The 21,672-nt window shown below is 35.5% G+C and overlaps 1 protein-coding gene across 2 annotated transcripts in view; it reads right to left on the bottom strand.

The window, feature by feature from the left end:
• MOSPD2 (motile sperm domain containing 2) overlaps positions 1-21,672 on the bottom strand; it is a 37,145-nt gene that overhangs the window by 12,993 nt on the left and 2,480 nt on the right. For both annotated transcript variants that reach the window (XM_050331924.1, XM_050331925.1), the window contains exons 3-9: positions 13,967-14,122; positions 13,302-13,388; positions 11,286-11,440; positions 8,718-8,778; positions 7,499-7,537; positions 6,397-6,521; positions 1,123-1,293 (exon numbers count right to left, since the gene is read on the bottom strand). In XM_050331924.1, coding sequence (XP_050187881.1) covers positions 1,123-1,293; positions 6,397-6,521; positions 7,499-7,537; positions 8,718-8,778; positions 11,286-11,440; positions 13,302-13,388; positions 13,967-14,122 — 794 coding nt within the window. The remainder of the gene's footprint in view (positions 1-1,122; positions 1,294-6,396; positions 6,522-7,498; positions 7,538-8,717; positions 8,779-11,285; positions 11,441-13,301; positions 13,389-13,966; positions 14,123-21,672) is intronic.

The raw sequence follows: 21,672 nt of genomic DNA, 5'->3' as shown, positions 1-21,672 counted from the left end.
TTTCAAGAGTAAAAAAAGTAAAATAAAGTAAGTAGAAAGCTAGTTTGTCAGGGAAATTAAAAAAAACCCAACAAACACCAAGGCTTATTAAGCACCAAAGGCAACTCACACACTGAACAGGAGTTGCCCATATTTCTGCATCAGAGAATCAAAGCTTGAAAAATATGCTACAAGCAAAAGAAGCTACTGAGTTGAATGGTCAGGAAGTCATCATTGTTATGCAATGCTTCCTTTTGACCTTAAGGTCAGTGAAATTATCTTTTTTCTTTTGAAAAGCTGGCCAAGCTGCAAAGAACAAATGGATTACTTCATGTGCTGCATGTTTCAAATTATTCTGACAAACTTGGAAGAGTAAATGAAACTGAAAGTGTAAGTATTCTATTCCATTAAACAAAAGTTTTGCTATTCCAAAGTTAATTATGGCACTAAAGTGGTGAATTTAAAATTTTCCTACTATTTTAACAAGCAATATCCCAAGTGATTATCACTGCATACTCCTAAACAACACTTTATGTGAACTTGTAGCAAAAAAAAAAGTAAAACAATGCCTTTATTTCTGGATAAACAACACTGCAAGAAGATTTTGTTGTAAAACAGGAGTGATGGAGTAGGAATACAATTTCTCCTGAGAATAAATGAAAATGTTTATACTTTGGGATTTTATCAATAATTTAAGAAAAAAATTAACATCCAATAAAGTATAAATATTTAACAATATTTTCTCATGTACATACTGATTTAAGCAACTCAGAAAACTAGATGTATTTCAAGATGTACACCACTAAATATCCCAAGATTAAAAATAAACCAACAAGAAAAACATAACCTTTGAAAACAAAAGCATAAACTTCTTTTTAACTTTACAATACAATTCACTATGTTCCAAGAGATAGACTAAATATTTGGTACACATTTTATACACTCTCAAGTATCAAACTTGTCTTAACAGACTAAGAGTCAAGGCTAAAATGTGAGTATAATCTTTCAGTTTTACGAGTTTCTTTAGTCAAATTTGAAGATAGAACAAAATGTTAAAAAAGTCGAAACAAATACCCAAAATTATATGCCTCTTGTCCCACTTTGTAAACATTTAGCTAGTCTTGCCTAAGTCTTCATAGATACCTTTTTCTGATTAAGATTTTGCGCTTCACTGAGCTCCCCCGTCTCTTTGGTGTCTGCATCTAGCTCTTCTTTACTTTCATGCTCATCTTCATTAGTAATGGGCCCATTTTCACATAAAGGAGTTTGAAAATCATCATCAACCAATGGAGGATAACTGTACTTGAAAGAATCCTAAAAGATAAATATTTTTAAAGCAACAGTTGGTTATTTAGGAGTATGAGAAGTGCCTTCTCTAGGATTTTTCAAACAGAAATGCTATCAATTTTTTTATTTCACATTACTTGTATGTTTCAATTATCCATTTTGAATGGTACCACTGTGCAGAAAGCTGACACCATTAGTTTTTATTTTGCCATCAATAGACAAATACAGTCATCCAATGAAGCCAATAAACTGAAACTGTTATTTATAGTTAGAGCAGAACTGCAGAAGCTGGTCTATCAAGAATCAGCATTTGGAGTCTTACTGCTGAAGTTCTCTTCCTAGTTCTAGATGATGTGGTTTAAAACTTATGACAGCTATTACTAAAAACACTCCAAAAGTGATGGAAAACACCAGTTGTTCTTCCCATGTTAGTTTCATAATGGCCATTTTAAAAAAGGAAATAAAACCTCAAACCACAAGACAACCCCAAATAATCCTTGAACCTTAACCTAGTGTGTGGACCTTTAGCATATCCTCTGCGAGTCAGACCTTGGTCTTTGGAATGCCAAATCAACATAAAGACCATATTTAAGACATCTGAGTAACGTTGTAGCAGCATATTAGAAGTTCTCAATGACTACAGTAAAGGTATCTTTTCTATTAAAAGACCAGTAAAAAACCAGTTTTTGCTAACTAGAAATTCTCCTTACATTCTCAGAACAGGTTTATCTAATGTTAGAAACAGTGTTTAAAGAGGGATCTCTGTTCTTACTGCATTTTCGAACAGTTTTAAACTTCAAGTAAACTGAATTAGTCTGGCAGCTTTTCTAGTAAAAAAACTCCTAACGTAGCTTTGACTCTTGTGAGGCAGACTTGAGCAATGCCCACGGTTCCAAACTATGTATCCAGCAGGGAGTTACAAAGGTGTTCCAAAGGAGCTCTCCACAAGCAAGTACATTTTCTCAAAACAAGGAATAATGTGAGGTTGAGGGGAAAAAAAGGGAAAAATCTTAGATGGAACCATTCAAAGAAACTACAAACAAAACAGCATTCTTCCTATCATCTATAATAAAGATCTAAATCTCTTCTGTTCTTCAGGCTGTAGCAGCAGTTGAAGACCTTTAGGTCAATGAAACAAGTATCCACTAGCTCAAACAATATCCTATTAAGGACCTGAAGGACAAGCTCTAAGTATCACTTACAGACTAATCCACTATTAGAAGAAAAGAATCCAGATTGTTAGAAATACTGCAGTAGGCTTCCAGAACACTGGTACCCCTCCCCATTTGCAAATACAGGACAGAAATATCCAGCTTCCCCTTGGCCAAACTCATGAAAAGCCTTTTCACTCCCTTCTAGCATGTGATGAAGGGTATATGACAAAGTGACCTTAATAAAGGCAAGTTAATTTTGCTGCACACTTCACTTGGCCTCGATAATCCCTGGTACTGGATTGCTTCAGCAGCTGAAGTCTCATCACTGGGATAACTCAAAATCCCACGCTTTGCAGTCACAGCCTGTAAGTTTCAGTAACATGAGTTTATCTACTGAGAGGGTAAAAACCTCAGACAGGTAAACAAGACACATTTATCCCATGCTTGATATATCCATTCTATAGACTTACAACTCTCTTTTATCTTAATCTAAAAATCTATAGACTTTATATTACCATGTCTGCCAATTGTGGTATAGATATCTTCAACAGAGGAGTGATATTTTCTAAGATTACATGTACACAGTGCCCACGAAATCATGTGCAAAATGTTAGTCATGTCTCTATGTTAGTCACAACATATAAATGGTACTTTCAAGAACACAAGGTATGAGCTATTAATTCAGATACCCAGGTGAAGAGCACAGCATTCTAGTTGCAGACATTGTTCAATACTGGCACCAGTAGAGAGAATCTTGATCAATCCATCCTTGTTAAATCCATCTTCTGACAAAGGGCAAAACCACAAACTAAAAAGCCTATTGTGCGTACATGTCCTGTATCAGGGTGTACACTGTATGTACATCAGTCTTGCACAAAATGTTATTGAAGAGGCAATGAACCTCCCTGGTCAGTCAGCAGTGTGTATGCCTTAAGAACTGGGCTGTTCCATCATCCATATCAACTGGAAATGCTAGAATATGGGATACAATAGATCAGGAAACTAGGAAAACACTGCTTTAGTATACATTTATCAGTAAGTGAAAACCATTAGCAGGTGGTTTTTGAGCACCTAACCTTAATTTTCCAGACTGGCTAGCTAGATCTGTTTTGGGCAATTTTGATAAGCTCTCCAAGACAAATCTGCTATAAAGAGTATCTCTGTGCACTGTGGACTATAACAACTCAAAGCCAGATACACTGTGTGTTGCATGTATGGATTAGCAGTATGGTAACAGCCACAGTCCCGGTGAGGACTTGAATGAAACTTAAATTTCTATTCCAAAGTCCTTCAAAATCCAAGTTTGCTTTCCATAATTAGTGTTATTGCTTTTAATACTCAAGAGATACCTTTGTCCACTAGTTGTCTAAAATCAAGCATGCAATATTCCTCCTTTCTCAGCTGGTTGACAGTCAATTGAAGGATTTTAAAACTAAGGAAAGTCTCTGATTCATTTTTTCAGTAACCCTGAGTTAAAATAAAACATACTTAAAAGTCTCTTCACTGAGACACTGAAGGCTGGAGGCTTCCAATAGAGACAAAGAACAGTTCCTTTCATTAACAAAGTATCACTGACTCCAAGTTCAGCATTATTTATTTGATTTCCAAAATGGATTTTTTTTTTTGTTACTTCCAAAATTAGTCTCTAACATTCTTCTGGGATACCTAGACTCCACTGCACTTACGTTCTTGGTATCTTCCCAAAGTAACCAGCCAAAAGACCTGCTCCACTAGTCGCTTACATCTAGTAAGACCTGGCTCTTTAAAGATGGATTCTACTAGGGGACACAGCAGAAAGGGGATTAGAGATTTATGGCTACTGCCTTGAATGCAAGGGACACACAGATAAGCTGCACTCTTCAGCAGCATTATGGTACTTGTAAATATGAAGATCTGTTACTAAACATGAGGAAATCAAAGATGACAGAAAGAACTGGCAGCCCTCACAAACAAAACCAAACACCTGCGTGGAGAATTTGTGGCAGGGGAATCAATTTGTGCAGGTCAGATATTGTGTTTAAAAAAAGCCAGGCCTGACAACACTAATAACACAGAATGCACTCTAATTGCCTCAAGAGGAGCCAAGGTTAATCACAAAGAAAAGTTAAATTCTGAGAAAAGGTCATTAAATTGTCTGTTGTCTGGTCACTGAAAAACTCCTTGCTGTGAGAGATGCGAAAGTCCTGCCTTAGTGCATTCACTGAAGACATCTTCCAAAGAAAGATCAGGAGCACAATTTCCAGAGTCTCAGTTTTAGCTAACAATTCTTCCAAATTATGACAAGTTAACAGCTCAAAACACCCACTGAGTGTCTAAATAACAAAGAAACTCAGTAGTTAGATGAAGTATGTGCTGGTTCAAAATACAGAGCTTTTAATATGTAGAGATAGAGCTGTTTTTCTGAAATTGTCAAAACTCCTGGAGTCAAGCAACTTTACTCCTTTATTTCTGCCACTGGAACTTACTGTCCCAGGTAAATGATTTTGATAAGCTGCTTCCATGACTAGGAAAGTTGTTAACGCTCCCAGAAGATGGGTCATATAGAGCCAACTTGATCAATAATCACTAACTGGCAATGAGACCTTTCAGGGCCAAGGCAAGATTAGGGATAACTAAGATTGTGTGCTCAGTCAGATGCTTCACAAAAATATCTAACAAAGCCATAAATTCTTTCTTTGAACACGTAAATCTAAGGTAAGATGGTCTAAAAAGCAGACTGGAGATACTCAGCTCTAAAGAGGAAAGAAACCTGCCCCTCTATAGCAACAACAGGACGATACCATAGGAGCCAGGCCCAGAAACACTACTAAACACCATTCAATTCCTTACTGAAGCCACTTCAGTCATCATCACCTCTTTCCTCAATACCCACTCCTGAAGTATTGCTGAAGTACAGCAATTTCAGTTTTCTTTCACATGAGAAAGTTGTAATATAATACTGGGGAGTTTGGACAGCAATTTTCCAGTAAGAAAAAGGGTATCTTTTCTTCAAAAATCTCATGGAAAAGCACTTTCCAGAGGTTATTAATCTCAGTCAAATAAAAAGGTAAGGTAATTCCCAAGGTAACATCCTTTTATGTTCCCAAACAAGTTTCATATGCTCTGACCACCTGAACTTTCCCCTGAATTTATATACAAAGGAAGATGGCCTCTCCTACTATCCCCGAAACATAACCATTCTTTTCTCCATATTGTTACTGCCATAACATCAAAAATACATTAGTAAAGAAACTGTAGAAAGAGAACAATTAAAAGTAACTCCCCTGTAGTGGGCTTATTCCGCTACCATAAGTGGCCTACAAAAATTTTAAAGGAAAAAACATCCTTTTCTGCAAATTCAAATATAAATATTATGTAAACTAATCTACTAGCTTTGTGAAGTGAAACCTGTTGTGCAACATGCTTGTGCTGTTCTGCTCTTTAGATTGCACTGGAATGGGATTCTGGTTCTGCTGAAGTGATATGGCCTGTACCATTCACTTTAGAGCTTTACTGCACTCTTTAAAAAGAATCTTTTTCATCCATGTCTTAAAATGTAGCCCTGGAGACCACAAAGAATAACTGCAATATAACTGTCTTTAGTGAATCTTAGCTTTAGAGCAGGACAACAACCCTCAGAGGGCCATGAAACCTACTTTCTGTTCATAGAACTTGTTTAATAAACCAGTGCTATCTCTAATTCATCAGGTAGGAAAAAATAGAAAGAAGAACGACGTTTAGATAATTTTTTAAAAAAGGCCTGAAAAACTGTGTGGTTTCCAGTGACCTGTAAGTGGATGAATGATTCAGAAAAATTATTTCTCTGTTTAAGACTGTCAGATGCCAAATTCTCATGAAATTAACCTATTTCATATTTTCAAATTATCATTGGCAAAACAATTTCAAGACATTTCACATCTGTGAAGTGCCAACTCTCAACCCTAATATAGATGTCTCAATCTATCACAAAAGGGGCATGAAATGTTAATATACTCACAGTTCCACCCATGTGAGGTGGCAGATACTCTCCACTGATGTATTCCTGTATGTCACTCTTGTTTGTGAACTTTAACATGCTTATTGCATCTGGGCCAAGCCAACCCTTCACGATTTTAAAAGCAGCTTAAAAACAAAACAAAAGAAAAACCAAAGGATATACATAATTTGTCAGGAAAGGTTTGTTGTTGGTTTTTTTTTTTTTTAATTTGTGTTTGTAGGATGTTTTTTCTCTGTATTGGTAGATCTTACACAACACAGGAGAGCTACATCCTGTAAGATACTTTTCAGAGCAGGTTCTGTACTTTTATAATGGGGATAAACAGTGTAAGGAAAAGAGTATTTACAGAGAAAATGGAAAAAGTATCTTTGATTTAATAACTGACAGATTTATTGTCTTGGAATTTAGCCCAGGAAGTACTGAGTGGGTAAAACCAATGGTATTTCCATATCTGAGTGAGACAGGTTAGGAGAGAGAAGTATACACTCTTCCTACCTGAAATGTTTTGTTCATTTAAAGGACACTTGTTAAGATCTACAAAGTATTTTCAAACACCATTATTATTTCAGTGATGGTAAAACATGAATATACAGTAAAATAAAGCCAGTATAAAAATGTGTTCATATGGTAAAAATAGAGGAGTTAAAGTTTATTCTGTAAATTATAATTAAAGGTAATTTTTGAGGTACACATCTTAAAACAAATACAACCACATTAGTGTCCAGGGTCAGGCATCTATCTTAAATTGTGTATTCTAGTTTTCAGCTAGTTATAAGTGTCCATCATTTGCTAATGATGGGATTCCCTAAAGTATTCCAGTTGGAAACATTTAAGGATTAGACTTCTTTTCAAAGCCTCCCAGCCTTTAAAAACAATGCAATGAATATGGATTCCATTTGAAGTATGATCCAAAATACAGTGCTAGAAGGAAAAATAAAAATAAGCAATCTTCAAATTGACAGATTTAAAGATCCATGCTTAACAAATGCCACCATTCATCTGTATCTACACAGAGCAGAAAAATGCTTCCTATTTATGCTTCTACATTTTAAGAGTTCCCACAATCTGAAATGAAAAACAAACAAACAAACAAACAACTTACCGTTCATTATCCATGGCATTTCAAATATTACTATCTTGGCTGCAAAGAAAAAATAGAATCTGAATACCATGTGTTAGGTATTTCTCTGTTTAAGAGTAAGCACAGTAATAATATTAATGTAAAAAGCCAATATTCACTTCAGAAACCTCCATGTTCCCTTCCCTGTGAAAGCAATTTTGTATAATTGTTTTTAAGTTGTATAAGCCTACTGCTATTACTATATAAAAATATTGGCTGTTCGCTTGGAAAACATAATAAAATTTTAAGTTCCATACTGTTTATATACTTCCTGGGATATTACTTTTCTAACATATAGTTACTAATAACTGATCTCTCAAATAAGGCAAAGAATGGCAAGATCTCAGCCTGACCTAGAAAAGCAACTACTGAACAGGAACACGTTTAACTGGTATATTCAGCACCTCTTCTTCGTAAAGAAATAAGTACCATGAATCATTGCAAATCCATTTTTTTCAAATATTCCTTGTTTTAGCATGTAAGTTTGCAAATAGTTGGAAGTGTTCCAAAACTTCTCCTGAATGGCAAAAAAAAGAAAAACAATGTTGCACTTGCCTTGGTATTTGATCAAAGTTTTGAACTTTGATCAGCAAGTTGCAATCTAATATTCAGAGTTTAAGCAGTTTCTGTACAGAATTTCTATATTCACAAACACATTTTCATCTAAAATTTATAACACGTGTTAGCAACAGCTATTCCATGTTTACCTATCCATAAAAAAATTAGGAGGTAAGTAAGCTGGGTTATCCAAGTGCGCACACAAACATGCCTTACTTATTTTCAGAATAACCCATTGCTCCCTCAAATTTTTTATAGCTATTTGTTCTTCCCCTCCTGAAGAATCCTAAAGGATACAAACTGTCATGCAGGTTTGTAAAGCTTCTACCCAAGTACCAACAAAGAAAGGAAATAACAGGCCAATTCAGTTCTACTATATGTTTATATTAATTTTAATATGTAAAAATGTCTTAGATTATTACTTCATTCAAAGACAGATTCTTTGATGAATGTAAAGTTTATTTACAATACAAAGTTGTGCTCACTTATGGACACAAAAATATTCTCTGTAACATTGACATGTGCCATGCAGTTACCCCAGAAAGATCATGTAAAAACCTTAGTCTTCCCAATCTTCTGTCATATTATGAAATGTTCTTATAACAGAAGTCTAAAATGTTAATACTTAACATACAATACTTACTGAGGAAGTTTGGGTAATAATCTGTAAAACAGTTGACAATAAACCGAACAAAATCCAAGTCCTAAAGTAAAATCACAGCATAAATGCAATGTAATTCAAAACATTAAAAATACAGGCTTAGTTAAGAATACCACAAGACATACTGTAATCGAACATACTCTAATTTTCACATACTACAAACATCAAAATGCAATACAGTGCTTTTCACTTCATTAAACTGCTGCAGGATTGTGGTCAAACTTAGCTTTAGGACCTAGGAAAGAAGTCAGATGTGATGAGTGCAATAACTTAATTATCTAAACTACTGCAGAGTATCAACACGAGTTAAGATGTGCAGGAAAGGTAACCTTTAGCACTAGAGAAGCTCAACAGATTATCTTAAAGTATTACAAGGAAAAGCACTGAATATACCAAAATTTCCCTTCAATTGTTGTTTCACATTGTTCAGTATACTACTGCACTCAGTAGAATATTTCCAAAGGGAGGAAAAAAAAGTTTTCATTTAAAGAGGATCTTTTGTTTCAGTTTTAGTTTGTGGTATGCAGTGAAATTGTGGGCAGACACTTTCAGAAACAGTACACAAACATTTCTGACTGAGTATCCAAAGCCTGTTGTAACAGCAAAAATGCTATGGGGAATGGGCTCCTGGAGTGATGTAAACATACTATTAAAACATTTGTGGACAGGGGGGAAAAAACCCAAAATACCATGTAACAAGACAAGCCACAACATGAAAGTTTTATCAGTAGCTTCAGTAACTAGAAACTAACTGACAGCTTGGCATCTTTAGAGGTGGAAGGCAGCCTCTAATAGAGGCATTTATCTCAACTGTCTGTTGCTTGTACTAAATCTTTCATTTAACAACATAAACACAATGATGGATTCCAAAGTAATGATTAGAATCTCCATTAACACAGATGTTGCTCTCTATCAGATTATTAAAAGGACAGATACAGTATTTTGATGAAAGTCCAGAATTAGAAGTACAGATTTCACAGACCATTCAATAACTGCACCTATTCTAGTTACCTGACATGGTGCAACACGGTAGAGCTATTAGAATTATCAGCTGCATACCAGCAATAAAAGCCAACACAGTAGATGTCCATAGGAATGGAACAAAAAAAAAATGAGGCACACTCTGGAAAAAAACTCAGAAATCCCAGTTCTTTTAACATAAAACTTAACTACTCTACATGCCTATGAACAGTTATTAAAATACTCCTGTGTTCTGTGATAAATACACAAACTATAAAGCAAGACTGTACAGTAGGACACTTAGGGACAGCACTCGCTGAGATTGTGCCTCTGGGATTGTCAAAGACATGGGTAAGAAGCTGCTTCAAAATACACTCCATAAAACCTAAATCAAATTACAGTCCTTTATTCTTGTTATACAAAACCATAGCTCCAGTATTATCCTTAGGAGCATGGATAGACAGATCTCACAGCCCTGGTAAGAGTAGAAGGACTGATCCTCCCTTTCAAAATATTTATTTAGGGCCTTGAGGGAAAGCCATACCAGTCCTGGCTGAGGTCACTTGGTCTGTTCAGCCTAAAGAAGAGGAACTGAGGGGAGACCTCATTGCAGTTACAACTTCCTCATGAGGGGAAGTAGAGGAGCAGGCACTGATCTCTTCTCTGTGGTGACCAGTCACAGAACCTGAGGGAATGACCTGAAGTTGTGTCAGGGGAGGTTTAGGTTTGATACTGGGAAAAAGTTCTTCACCCAGAGGGTGGTTGGGTGCTGGAACAGGTTCCCCAGGGAAGTGGTCACAGCACCAAGCCTGAGAGAGTTCAAGAACCATTTGGATGATACTCTCAGGCATATGGTGTGACTCTTGTGGCTGGTCTCATGCAGGGCTCAGGGTTGGACTCAATGATCCTTGTGGGTCCCTTCCAATTCAGCATATTCTGTGATTTATCAAAATATCTTCTCATAAGCTTGTGACCCTGTGCTGCACAGCTGCAAGGTCTTAATGCAACACTAACTATCCTGCCTGAAAAAGGCAGAAAAAGTTTTTGGCTTTTTTGTTGTTTGGTTTTGGTTTCTTTTTCTTCTTATATTCCAATGCATTCTTGCCATACCAAACAAAACCAAACCAAACCAAAAAAAAAAAAAAAAAAGAAAGAAAGAACAAGACACAAGTTTTAGCCATTTCTGTAATAACAGGACAGTATGGCATTTGGTAAGAAAAAATTCAATATTCTATAGAAATACCATTTTTTTTGACCTACAGACAACCTATGAGATTTGTAGTTATTAGAATAAATCTATGAATATGTAATGAAAGGCAGAATCTCCATCTCTCAAGTTAAAACAGCTTAGATTCAGCTCGGTCACCAAACTAAAAGCAAGTTTTCCATGTGTTGCAGAAGACAAAGTTTAATATGTAACAAAATATTTTGGAAACTGCTCATGCCATGGAAAAAAGCCCAACATAACACTGATGTCAACAATCGTTATGTTATTTAGATGTCAAGGACTGTACAGAGACTTCCCTTTTTCTGGGAACATAGGTTAAATAACTGAAAAAGCAATCAGGAAAAGGCAATAAAAATACTTACTATGTGACTGATTCCAGTTTCAGCCATGTCAAATACCACTGTTAAGGGCTTTCCATGATCTCTCTTGGCATAATGTTCTAACCAAAATGCTACCAGTTTCTTTTTGTCAAGTTGTTGTTTAGGATCTCTTGTATGATGTTTCACTTTGAACCAAACTTGGAGAAAAACACACACAAAAATTGAGACAACAAATCCAAACCAAGAGCAAACATTATGCAAATAACAACACAGGACCCAGTGAAATCTATTAACACCTCTGAGTTTGTATTCAACATTTCTACTGAAGTTGTGGCTACTGAACAGCCAGAAAAAAAACTGCAAACCCCTCCGCATAACCCCCTTCCTTACTCACATTTTTACAACTAAACTTTTCAAAAACTGAAAACTCAAAGAATTACACTCCAGAAGAAACATTAAAAGTGGAAAAATACTTTTCATGCATTTAAAGACTACTTATTTAGATTACAATCTCATAATTTCAAATTAAATCACACAGTCCTACGACATAGTATGTTCAGCATGTATTTTATGTGCTGTTGTAAAATCTATGTTTCTTTTTCTATTTAGGTTTTCTACAGCATCGTAGTTGACGTGTTTCGAAAAACTACTTATATGTGCATTATGAATTGTATAAAAAGCAACTGATCTTTCTAAAATAAATTGAAAAATTCCAGAAGGTGAGCAATATTGTCTAAATGAAAGCCCAACACACACTCACCTGGAATAAAACACAATGAGTCATACAGAGACTTGTTTTTTCACAAAAAAAACCCACAAGCACAATTCAAAGTAACAGGTTTTATTAAAATGTCTTGAGACCAAAATATTGATTATACAGTGAAGTGATAAAAGAAATATTCAGGGCAGTAACATGAAGAGCAGCCTTCCTGTTTAGTACTTTTATGATATCAAAATTAGACGAGCCTGAAAGTAATTTTAGATATACTCTTAATATTATTCTCCCTGGAACTTAGAAAGTATCAGTGAAAATAAACCTGATTTCTCCTCCACGTCTTTTACTTCTGATTGCAAAAATGAAACAAAGTCATGTAAAGAAGCAAATATTTTAAAATGTTTTAACATTTAAATAGTATACTAACTAGACTAATTTCAAAATCTTTAAGAGAAACCCTTATTTAAACAGAACATACACTGAATTATTATATAAGTGTTTAAAACACACCAACAGTCCAATCTTTTACAGCAATGACTATTTCTGGAATTATAAACTAGCCCTTGTAAAAAAGGAAAAAACAAAATATCAGATTTAAATTTGGGGTTTTTTTCTCACCCCCAATGTTTAAGATGAGTTCAAGGTTCACAAGGCTTGGAAAGTGATTTGTTTAAAATTCCTTTTTTTGCTTCACAGGATTTAAGCTTAATTAAAGTAAATATGTGAGATGTTACAATAAATTTATTTATAGAAAATACTGACCACCTATTATACACTATTTAAAAAAATAGGAGTATTTCAGGTAATATTTATTGCATGCCTACAAATCTTACTGTTTCATTACTAGAAGTTAATCACACAACTTTGAAGTTCATTCTCCAACAATTCTCAGCTGCACATGCCATTTCTGAGTGTTCCATTGACATTAAAGAAAAATAAAAAGCACAAGAAAACCATTGCAGACCTTCCTGTGAGCCACTGCAAGTATAAAAGAACATGATCTGCTAGAAGACCACTGACAATGCACTACCATAAGGAACATTTATACTGGCCATATACCCACCACAGTGGATACAAAAACAATGAGCTTACACAGGAAAGTTAAAAACTGCATCATAAATAGGATGAAGGTTTATAATTTTTTAAAACTGCTGACAAAGTTTACCCATTCCCTTTCTGTGATCCAAAGAAATGCTCCAGGCAACTAACTTCTCATTTTTAGTAAAAGCAACTGCCAATACGTACCTACTTCTATTCTTAAAAGACTTATTTTTCAAAAAGATTCTAAAATGCCATAAACAAAATCATGATGAATGACTCAAATTATAGTCTGTATAACTTACATAATTTATAGCCCTCTTTATCGTATCCATGCAGGAAGAGTGCACCAATTTCAAATAACCATTTTGGAAGGACAGATTCTGACAAGTCTGCAAAGCCAAATGAAATATTATTTCAGTAACTGTATTAATAATCACATTGTAACTTAGCATGTTAAGTCTCTAAAAATGCAAAGAACCAGTTACAAAATATAAAAATATTGAGATAATTTGAAATCTCTATCTTTACCTGCTCACACTATAGAATAAGAGCTATTTACTGAGAAATAAGAATAAAATAATCTATGTAAGAAAAAAATGCTGCAAAATATTTATTTTGCTCATGTTTGCAGCCCTTCTCCCCTTGTTTTATCTTTTAATTCAGATTGTGAAGTTTTATAGAAAGAGCTCATCTTCAAAACATTCTCACAGCAGAAAAATGAGATCTTTTCTACTTAGTGTGCCAGAGTAGTGCTATTACAGTAAACCAGAGAGTCCTGTTTGCTGTGGGGGCTTTGTTGTTTGGTTTTTTTTAGGACTCCACTCAGGTAAATGCAAAGAGAAAAAACAAGATAGCTGAGTAAGAACTAAAAAAAAAAAAACAAAAAACCACAACTTGCAAGACCTCTAAGAGATGCTTAATGAAACTACCTATACAACATCAAAATCATTATATAAATGTAGCTTACCATTAACTGTATATTCTTTCCTCCACTGAAAGCTTTCATCAATCATCTTTAAAGTATCATCCACAACATCATGACGCCAGATCAGATAGTTTTCAACCCATTTATCATCTTGCTGAAGTCTTTCCACATCTCTAGAATCATATTTATCTGATTTATCTAGCAAATAAAAAAATTAGTGTAAGAACATAGCATTTCCTACAAAACCATGAAGAGATTTGTCAAGTGTATGTATATAAGTATCTAGTAGGTACATAAGATTTCTTTTGCAGTTTCAAATTTAAGCAAACAGGGTAGAGCATAATAAATTGATTAAAACCTGCTTTGATGCTATTTAGGGACACTACAAGACTACTCTCACAAGAAAAATATTTTCTGTGATTCCTATTCAAAGAAAAAACATTAGAAAACAAGAAGGTGCCTGTAGGACTGGTGTAGTTTTCCTAAAACCAGTTTTTTGTAATTAACATGAATTATTATAGTCTAAAAATCTCTGTACCGATGAATGGGTATATTAGGCATCACTAGTCATGCTTACAGGCATCAGCTTGTCAGACCACAAAATGTCAGACAACAATTGTTAAAATCACTATTTTTGACCACACACTATACATAACTGCATTAAACAAAATTGTTTTCTGTAAAAAAATTGCAGTTTCCAAATGTTATAAATTGTTACCCTACCAAACACCAGCTACATGAAACTCTACAGTAGTATAAAAGCCCGAAAGATTTAAACTCTTCTTGTACCACACTAGCAATGGGATAATAGCTTTAGGAAATACTTCAGATGAAACAGGAGTTGTTGTTGCTCTTTCTTTTGTATTTTTTAACAGGGAAGTTTGTAAAATACAAATGCCCAAGTGGAACCTATTCCTATTGTAGATATGCTTAACCAAACGCTCAGTTTTTAAAACAATGCTCCTCTGTCTGAGAAATTGGTATAAACAAAATGTAAATCAGAAGCCCGTGATACAAACAGGCTTCTGAAAGCAACAAGCACTGATACACATCTCTTTGCTAACTACTAAAAACAACTCACGCTTTTAAGTTATTCACATAATTCTTATTTTTCCCCCCAAGATAAGCACGAATTTAAGATTGAACATTAATAAAATTAATGTTAATCTTCACCCACTGCAAAGACAATTCCTTTGTCAGCAGCAACAAACTTGAAATAACTGTTTCCAGAGCCATCATAATTAAACTACTCAGAACTGTGACTGGCTGGTTTGGGGATGCATATTTTAATCAACTTGGTTCTGAGGAAAATGTTAAGAGAAAGACACCATTAAATTCTGCCAATATTTGTAGTTTTACTGGTCTACAAGCAAAGATATGACCTATCTTACTTGTCTTTAAATTTATAGTGTTTCCTGTCACAATTAGTCAATATAGCTGTAAGAATATACCAATTTTAAATGTGTCCATCCACCAAGAGTTATTATGTTTGCACTCCCCCAGCACATCTCTTCACATCTGACTGCTTCTCACATACATTATCTACTGGGTTCTTTCTTCATTAGGTTTCAAATGTCTCCTTCCTTTGATCCCATCCCACTACCTTACCTTGTTCCTTATACAAGCTGGGTTAAACCATGCCTTCCTTAATCTTAGTCCCCTACCTGCTCCTCTCTGCCCAAAATCCTGCAATCCACTAAAACCTCAGTAACTATTTAAGTTCTTTCTCTAATCATTTCCATATTTGCACAAGACAGCTGATTCCCTGTAGTCTGACTAAGCTCAGTAAAGTGATCACTTACCACAAGATTGAAGTGCTTAACTTCTCTGCGGCTCTACATCAACGACAGATGTATTGCAAAAATTCTGGGTATGAAATTTGTAGTATCAACTGCTCATTTGAAATTTTATGACTCCCCCAATGATTTAGGATTTGGACAGTTTTGCCTGAGAAATGCTAACAGTACTTATTTTCAAGGGGAAAATTAACACTGAAGACGACTTCTGCAGGACATCTCAGTCCTAATTCCTCCCTGCTCACAGCAAGATAAACTTTCAAGTTCAAACAGGTTAAGTACTTCTTTTTTCAGTCATGTTTTGAAAACTCTAAAGTATAGAATGATTCCACAGCCTCTCTGCATGTAACATGCATTCAACCCATAATCCCTTCAGAGATACTGTCATGTACAGTAACTAAGTTGTCACATCCACAGTCAGGTAGGTAAAGCATTGGCTTCTCTCAGCCATAGCACGTGGTTGTTCTGAGCTGTGCATTATTCACTGTGGTACATGGACTATTCAACCCCTACCTACCCACTCAGCCACAGCAAACCAGGGCTTTGTGAGATCAAATATTTACTTTAACATCAGTATTACATGTCTCCAGTGCCTGAACTACCTTACTTCACCTTGGTTTTGTAACCTCTAACATGCACTAGCTTCGAGTGACCACAGCTGATCCATCAGTCAAGTATTTTGCTGAGAACAAGTCCCATGTATATCCTATTTATAAAAGGGATTTGGGTACTGTGTAATTGAAGAGAAAACGCACCACCAGGAGCATGAGATTATCTCAGTTGCTTAGAGCCTGGTGCAAGTAATGCCAAGGTTGTGAGTTTGATCTCTATGTGGGGCATTTACCTAAGGGCTGGACTTGATGATCCTTATGGTCCCTTGCAACTCAGCTTTTACAGAACCACAAAGTATTCTAACAAGATAACATTTCACACCACTTTCTGAGGCTCTCTTCTCTGCTTTCAGTATCTGTTTGAGAGCACAACTGTCAAAATGACATAACTATACATCTCGTATCAAACTAACTTAAAAACATTGAGATATCATTATGTGAAGCAAGCCTCAGAACACATTTGTCAGCCACTAACAAATTCTCCCAAACTCTGAACTTAGATAATATTTAAATAAATATAGAAATTTAACTTTGTGACTATTTTAAGAAAATCAAAGGGGAACAGAGAAAATTTTTTTGTCCAAACTTCCAACATCAATGGGAAGCAAGCTGGATTCAGAGATAGGGATAGCTGAAAATTCTCAACAAGGAGCATGTAACCTTAATTTATTTATATAATACAACACACACTAAACCAAGGGGAACAATTAGTCAAATTCTGCATCCATAAGCACTTGTAGAACACCAGTACTTGAATCAGGTACACTTAACAAGATTGATAGAACAACAGGAGTACTGATTACTGTATGACTTTTACCTTATTTACGCCATTCTTGCTACAAAATAAGTAAAATTTAGAATGAGAAAGTGAACTCAAGCAAAAGATGCTTTATCTCACATATAAAGCAGAGTGATAGGAAATTGTTGGAGTCCTTCCAAGAACCCAGTGATTAAAAATGTGTCAGTTCAGAGGAGGAATTCCTCTTCAAATCTGTACATGTCACATAATTTTATAGACATCTGGAAAGTTGTTTTCAAACTACGCTGTGAAATAATCTGAACATTTCTAAATTTAAAATCACTCCTGGAACACTTGACTGCAGTTACTGTATTATTAGAAACTTCTGGAGTTAAATCAGAATCAGTTGAAAGAATATAAGACATCTGGAGTTCTCAACACATAAATTAATCACATCCTGCACCACAATTAAAAATCCAAAAAGGAAACAGAAGTTGAGGGACACCCAAATGGAAATTCAAGTGAAACTATAAACTGAAGTAACTTACCTCAGACAACCTCCAAGCCTAGCCACTTGTGATACCTGTAAACATGTACTGATAGTTTTCTCAATAGAAAATTAGGTGGCTTGATTCTTCATACTTGCAGAACAGCCAAAGACACTGAGACACTAAGACTAGTCACTGTCAACTTGGGAAAATGAAAATCTCTGTATTTAAGTTCATAAAAAACACAATTTCATGAAGTATTTGAAACACACACCACTTGCCCTAACAAGGAACAGAATTAACAACTACTTTTGCTCAGAAAAAGATAGTGGAAGCCATGTATGTAACAGCAGTGACAGAGTTTTATGAAACATTTCATAGTCCAGAAGTTTAGAAACCTTATTACTCCCTTAGCCCCAGGGATTCAAATCTTTCTGTATCACAGAATAGTTCAACAGCCTATGAGAGAAGTAAAACTGGAATGCTGGAAGAATTTTCCACTGAACTGGTAAGCTGTGTAAAAACAAAGCAAGACTCAGATACAAAAGAGCAAGAAAAAGTGCAATCTACTTAGCAAATATCTGGTAAATATCAGTTTACCAGAGTATCAAACCCAAACTCTAAGTCATACAGGAGAGAGTAACAGTAACAATAGAAAGGAGAAGAGTCCACAATTAGCCCTCTTTATTCCTTTAGCTAAAAGGCCTTCAGGAAAATATGAGTGAGTAAGAATGACCAGGTATTTACCCTTATTTTGAAAATACTTAAAATTACTTTTATTTCCTCATTGAACATTTGAGGTCAAGGGAAAAGGCTAGAAGAAGACAAAGTTCTGTTTGAACAGCAGCTTCTTATATTATTTGTATTACCTGCCTTCCTTTTTTTTTTCCCATTTAAGTGAGTTCTGTTCTTTCCACAAGCATATTCTGCCCTTCTAATAGTTGTCTTCAAGCTGAGAAACTGTATCATTTAATTACTATGTTTCAACATAAAGGATCTTCTATAACACCAGACAACAGCTCTGAAAACAACCTCAGAATTGTGCCAAACTGAATATGAATTTCATTGCAATACTTTCAGTAGAAGAATGTTAAGTCTTTGCACAAATTGTCACATCCCTTCTCTTCAAATCATTCTTTTATCAATGCCATCTAAACTAAAATGCCAGGAGCTCCTGGAGTAGGTCCAGCAGGGGGCTATGAAGATGATTAAGGGACTGGAGCATCTCTCTTGCAAGAACAGCCTGAGGGAACTCGGCCTTTTCAGTCTGGAGAGGAGACCTTATCAGTGTTTCAGTATCTGCAGGGAGGGTGCCAAGGGGATGGAGCCAGTACAGAATCTTCTTGGTGGTGCTGAGCAATAGGACAAGAGGCAATGGGTAAACTGATGCACAGGAAGTTCCACCTGAACATGAGGAAGAACTTCTTTACTTCACAGGTGATTGAGCACTGGAACAGGCTGCCTAGAGAAGTTGTGGAACCTCTCTCGTGGAAGACATTCAACAATAGTCTGGAGGCAATCCTGTGCTATGTGCTCTAAGATGACTCTGCCTGAGCAGGAAGGTTGAAGCAAGTGACCCACTGTGGTCTCTTCCAACCTGACCTGTTCTGTGATTACCAGGAGAGCAATGCTGTGCTGCTGTTTTCTTCCCGTGTTCGTGCTTTAGAAAAAAATTATACAAATTTGAAAACATTCAACAGAAATATAGAAGAAAGACTACAGGACTCAAAATCAGGCAGCACAGCTAAGTCCTGTACTAAATTAATCCAGAGAAGTTCAGAATTCACAACCTGAATGACTCCTCCCTTCAGAACAAACTCTTACCTAGAAAAGAACAAGACATACATAAAGCTAAGTAGGGATAGCAGTTTCATGCCTTTGAATAGAGAAAAAACACCACTTCATTGTACAAAGTAGGAGAAAAAAGCAACTTAGAAAAGTATGTCAAGTGTTTCTCTGACCTTGGCTAGAAAAACGAAACCCATTTTAATTGGGTTGTTGATGCCAAACATTAACCTAAGTACCATAACAATTCAGGTATGTGCCTTCAATTGTTAGATGAGGAAATCAGCAAGACTGAAAACAATTTAAGAAGGTCAGTAGCCATAAAGGGACAGGGATAAAGGAAACCAATTATTTCAATCCAATAAAGAATGATTTCAGTAACAGACAGTAGTAAACAAATATCTGCCTCCACAAGATGAGATAAACTTTTAGCAAAACTAAAAACTCTCAGTGACAGAGACTACTTTTAATAGAAGGTTCAGTCATTAATATTACAGAGCTTTTTATAAAAGGATGTTTCCTATCTCATCCTTCCACTGTCCTCAGCCTGAAAGCCAAGAACCAGGAAAAACAGATTTTTTCAGAGCATTAAAAGACATAAGTAGGTATGTAAAACATTACTTTAAGAGTCTTGTACACTAGTCATATCAAGGGGGTTTTTTAAGGATGCACACTATGTCTAAAATCCTATTTGCAATCAGACACTATAATTAATAAAATACATTTGGTACTGGTTTAAAGAAAGTCACGATGAAATTTAATCCTTTAAATTGGAGTGGGAAACCACTCTTGCAAAATCTTTTTCTGAAAATAAAGCTTTGCCTATAGGAGAAAGCAAAAGTATGTAAATGGGGAGGACAGGAAATACAGGCAATTAGAAATGGTAAATATGCAAAAGGAAATGCAGAGAAAATCCATTGACTGAAAAAATCTAAGAAGATTTGATTATAAATAATTTCCATTGTAACAATTAAAATGGAAAGTAATAGCCCAGACATAAAAGCTAATTTTAGAAATCCTCTAAGGAATGAAAATTCACTATAGAAAAAGACATGACTGTTTGCTAGAAAACACTGTTAGTACCAGTCAGCACTAGAAAATAATCTTTTGTTTTCATTGTTCCTTTCACTACCAAAATCATTTACATCACCAACTCTCACAAAGAATCCAAACAGACAAAACAGAAATTAGGCCCAAAAACTGTGAAGACAAAGTACTGTCTACCTACCACCTCGGACACAGTTTGTTAGTCTACTGGACTGACAGGAACTTTTTGCTATTGGAAATACGCCTTTTAAATGCAAGAGTTTTAATTTATTGGTATGTACATGCCTCCCAAGAACTGAAGTTGTCTTTGGAACCCAACTAAAATGGGGTTGCCCAGGGAGGTGGTGGATTCTCCGTCCCTGGAGGTGTTTAAGAAGAGACTGGATGTGGCACTTAGTGCCACGGTCTAGTAACTGTGGTGGGATTGGATCAAGTGTTGGACTTGATGATCTCAGAGGTCCTTTCCAACCCATCTGACTCTACGATTCTAAAAAGTTAAGTGAAAAACAAAATAAAATTAAAAAAACAAACCACCACAAGATTCCAGTTAATATTAAACTCTGCTTTGCAGATAAGATCCAACAGTGACCAAACTTTCCTTCTAAATCCCTGAGCAGCCAAATTTGCTCAAGAACTTCAGCAAGAAAGTTCTTGTGCAAACATTGGCGAAATGAGTCAGTAAGGTTCTCTGACACTCTTATTTTCCACACTGTATCCAACTATCACAACAATTTTCTGATTTAGTCACATAAATGAAACAATTGTATAATTAAAAAAAACAGATTTATGGTGCTTTCATGGTGCTTTCAACTGCTGAACATATCTTTCCCCATCCTACCTTGAAAATCATCAAGGCCACAGCATATTATTTGCCTGTAACTTTTACGTGAAATATCAAACTGTAATATTCAACTCATGTTAGAATATTAGACTTTTCTGAATCAGCTACATAATAATATATTTTTGTAGATTCTACTTTAATGTAAAGATAGTATTCTGCCAATAAGCGATTTCAATGGCCCCTTAAGTTTTCACTTCACAACAAAAATAAACATTACTGTAAGGCCATCACAGCATTTGTGACCACTACCAATTCTTCCTGCATGAGAGAGTGCAGGGTGAAACCAGTAAGTATGAGTTACAGAATGTGGAAGAATTACTTCACTATATTTGATGATCAAAATCAGCAGGTTCCTAGAATAACCAGTTACACTGTTTTCCTCAGATGGAAAATGAAACAGTGACACCTGCAACCTCCAGAAACACAACTGCCTGAAAACTT

Source organism: Myiozetetes cayanensis, unplaced genomic scaffold, assembly GCF_022539395.1.
Source record: "Myiozetetes cayanensis isolate MyiCay16 unplaced genomic scaffold, myiCay2020 scf5-8, whole genome shotgun sequence".
Taxonomy (NCBI): domain Eukaryota; kingdom Metazoa; phylum Chordata; class Aves; order Passeriformes; family Tyrannidae; genus Myiozetetes; species Myiozetetes cayanensis.
The sequence above is the reverse complement of the archived record's forward strand: the minus strand, read 5'-3'. Positions and strand labels throughout refer to the sequence as shown.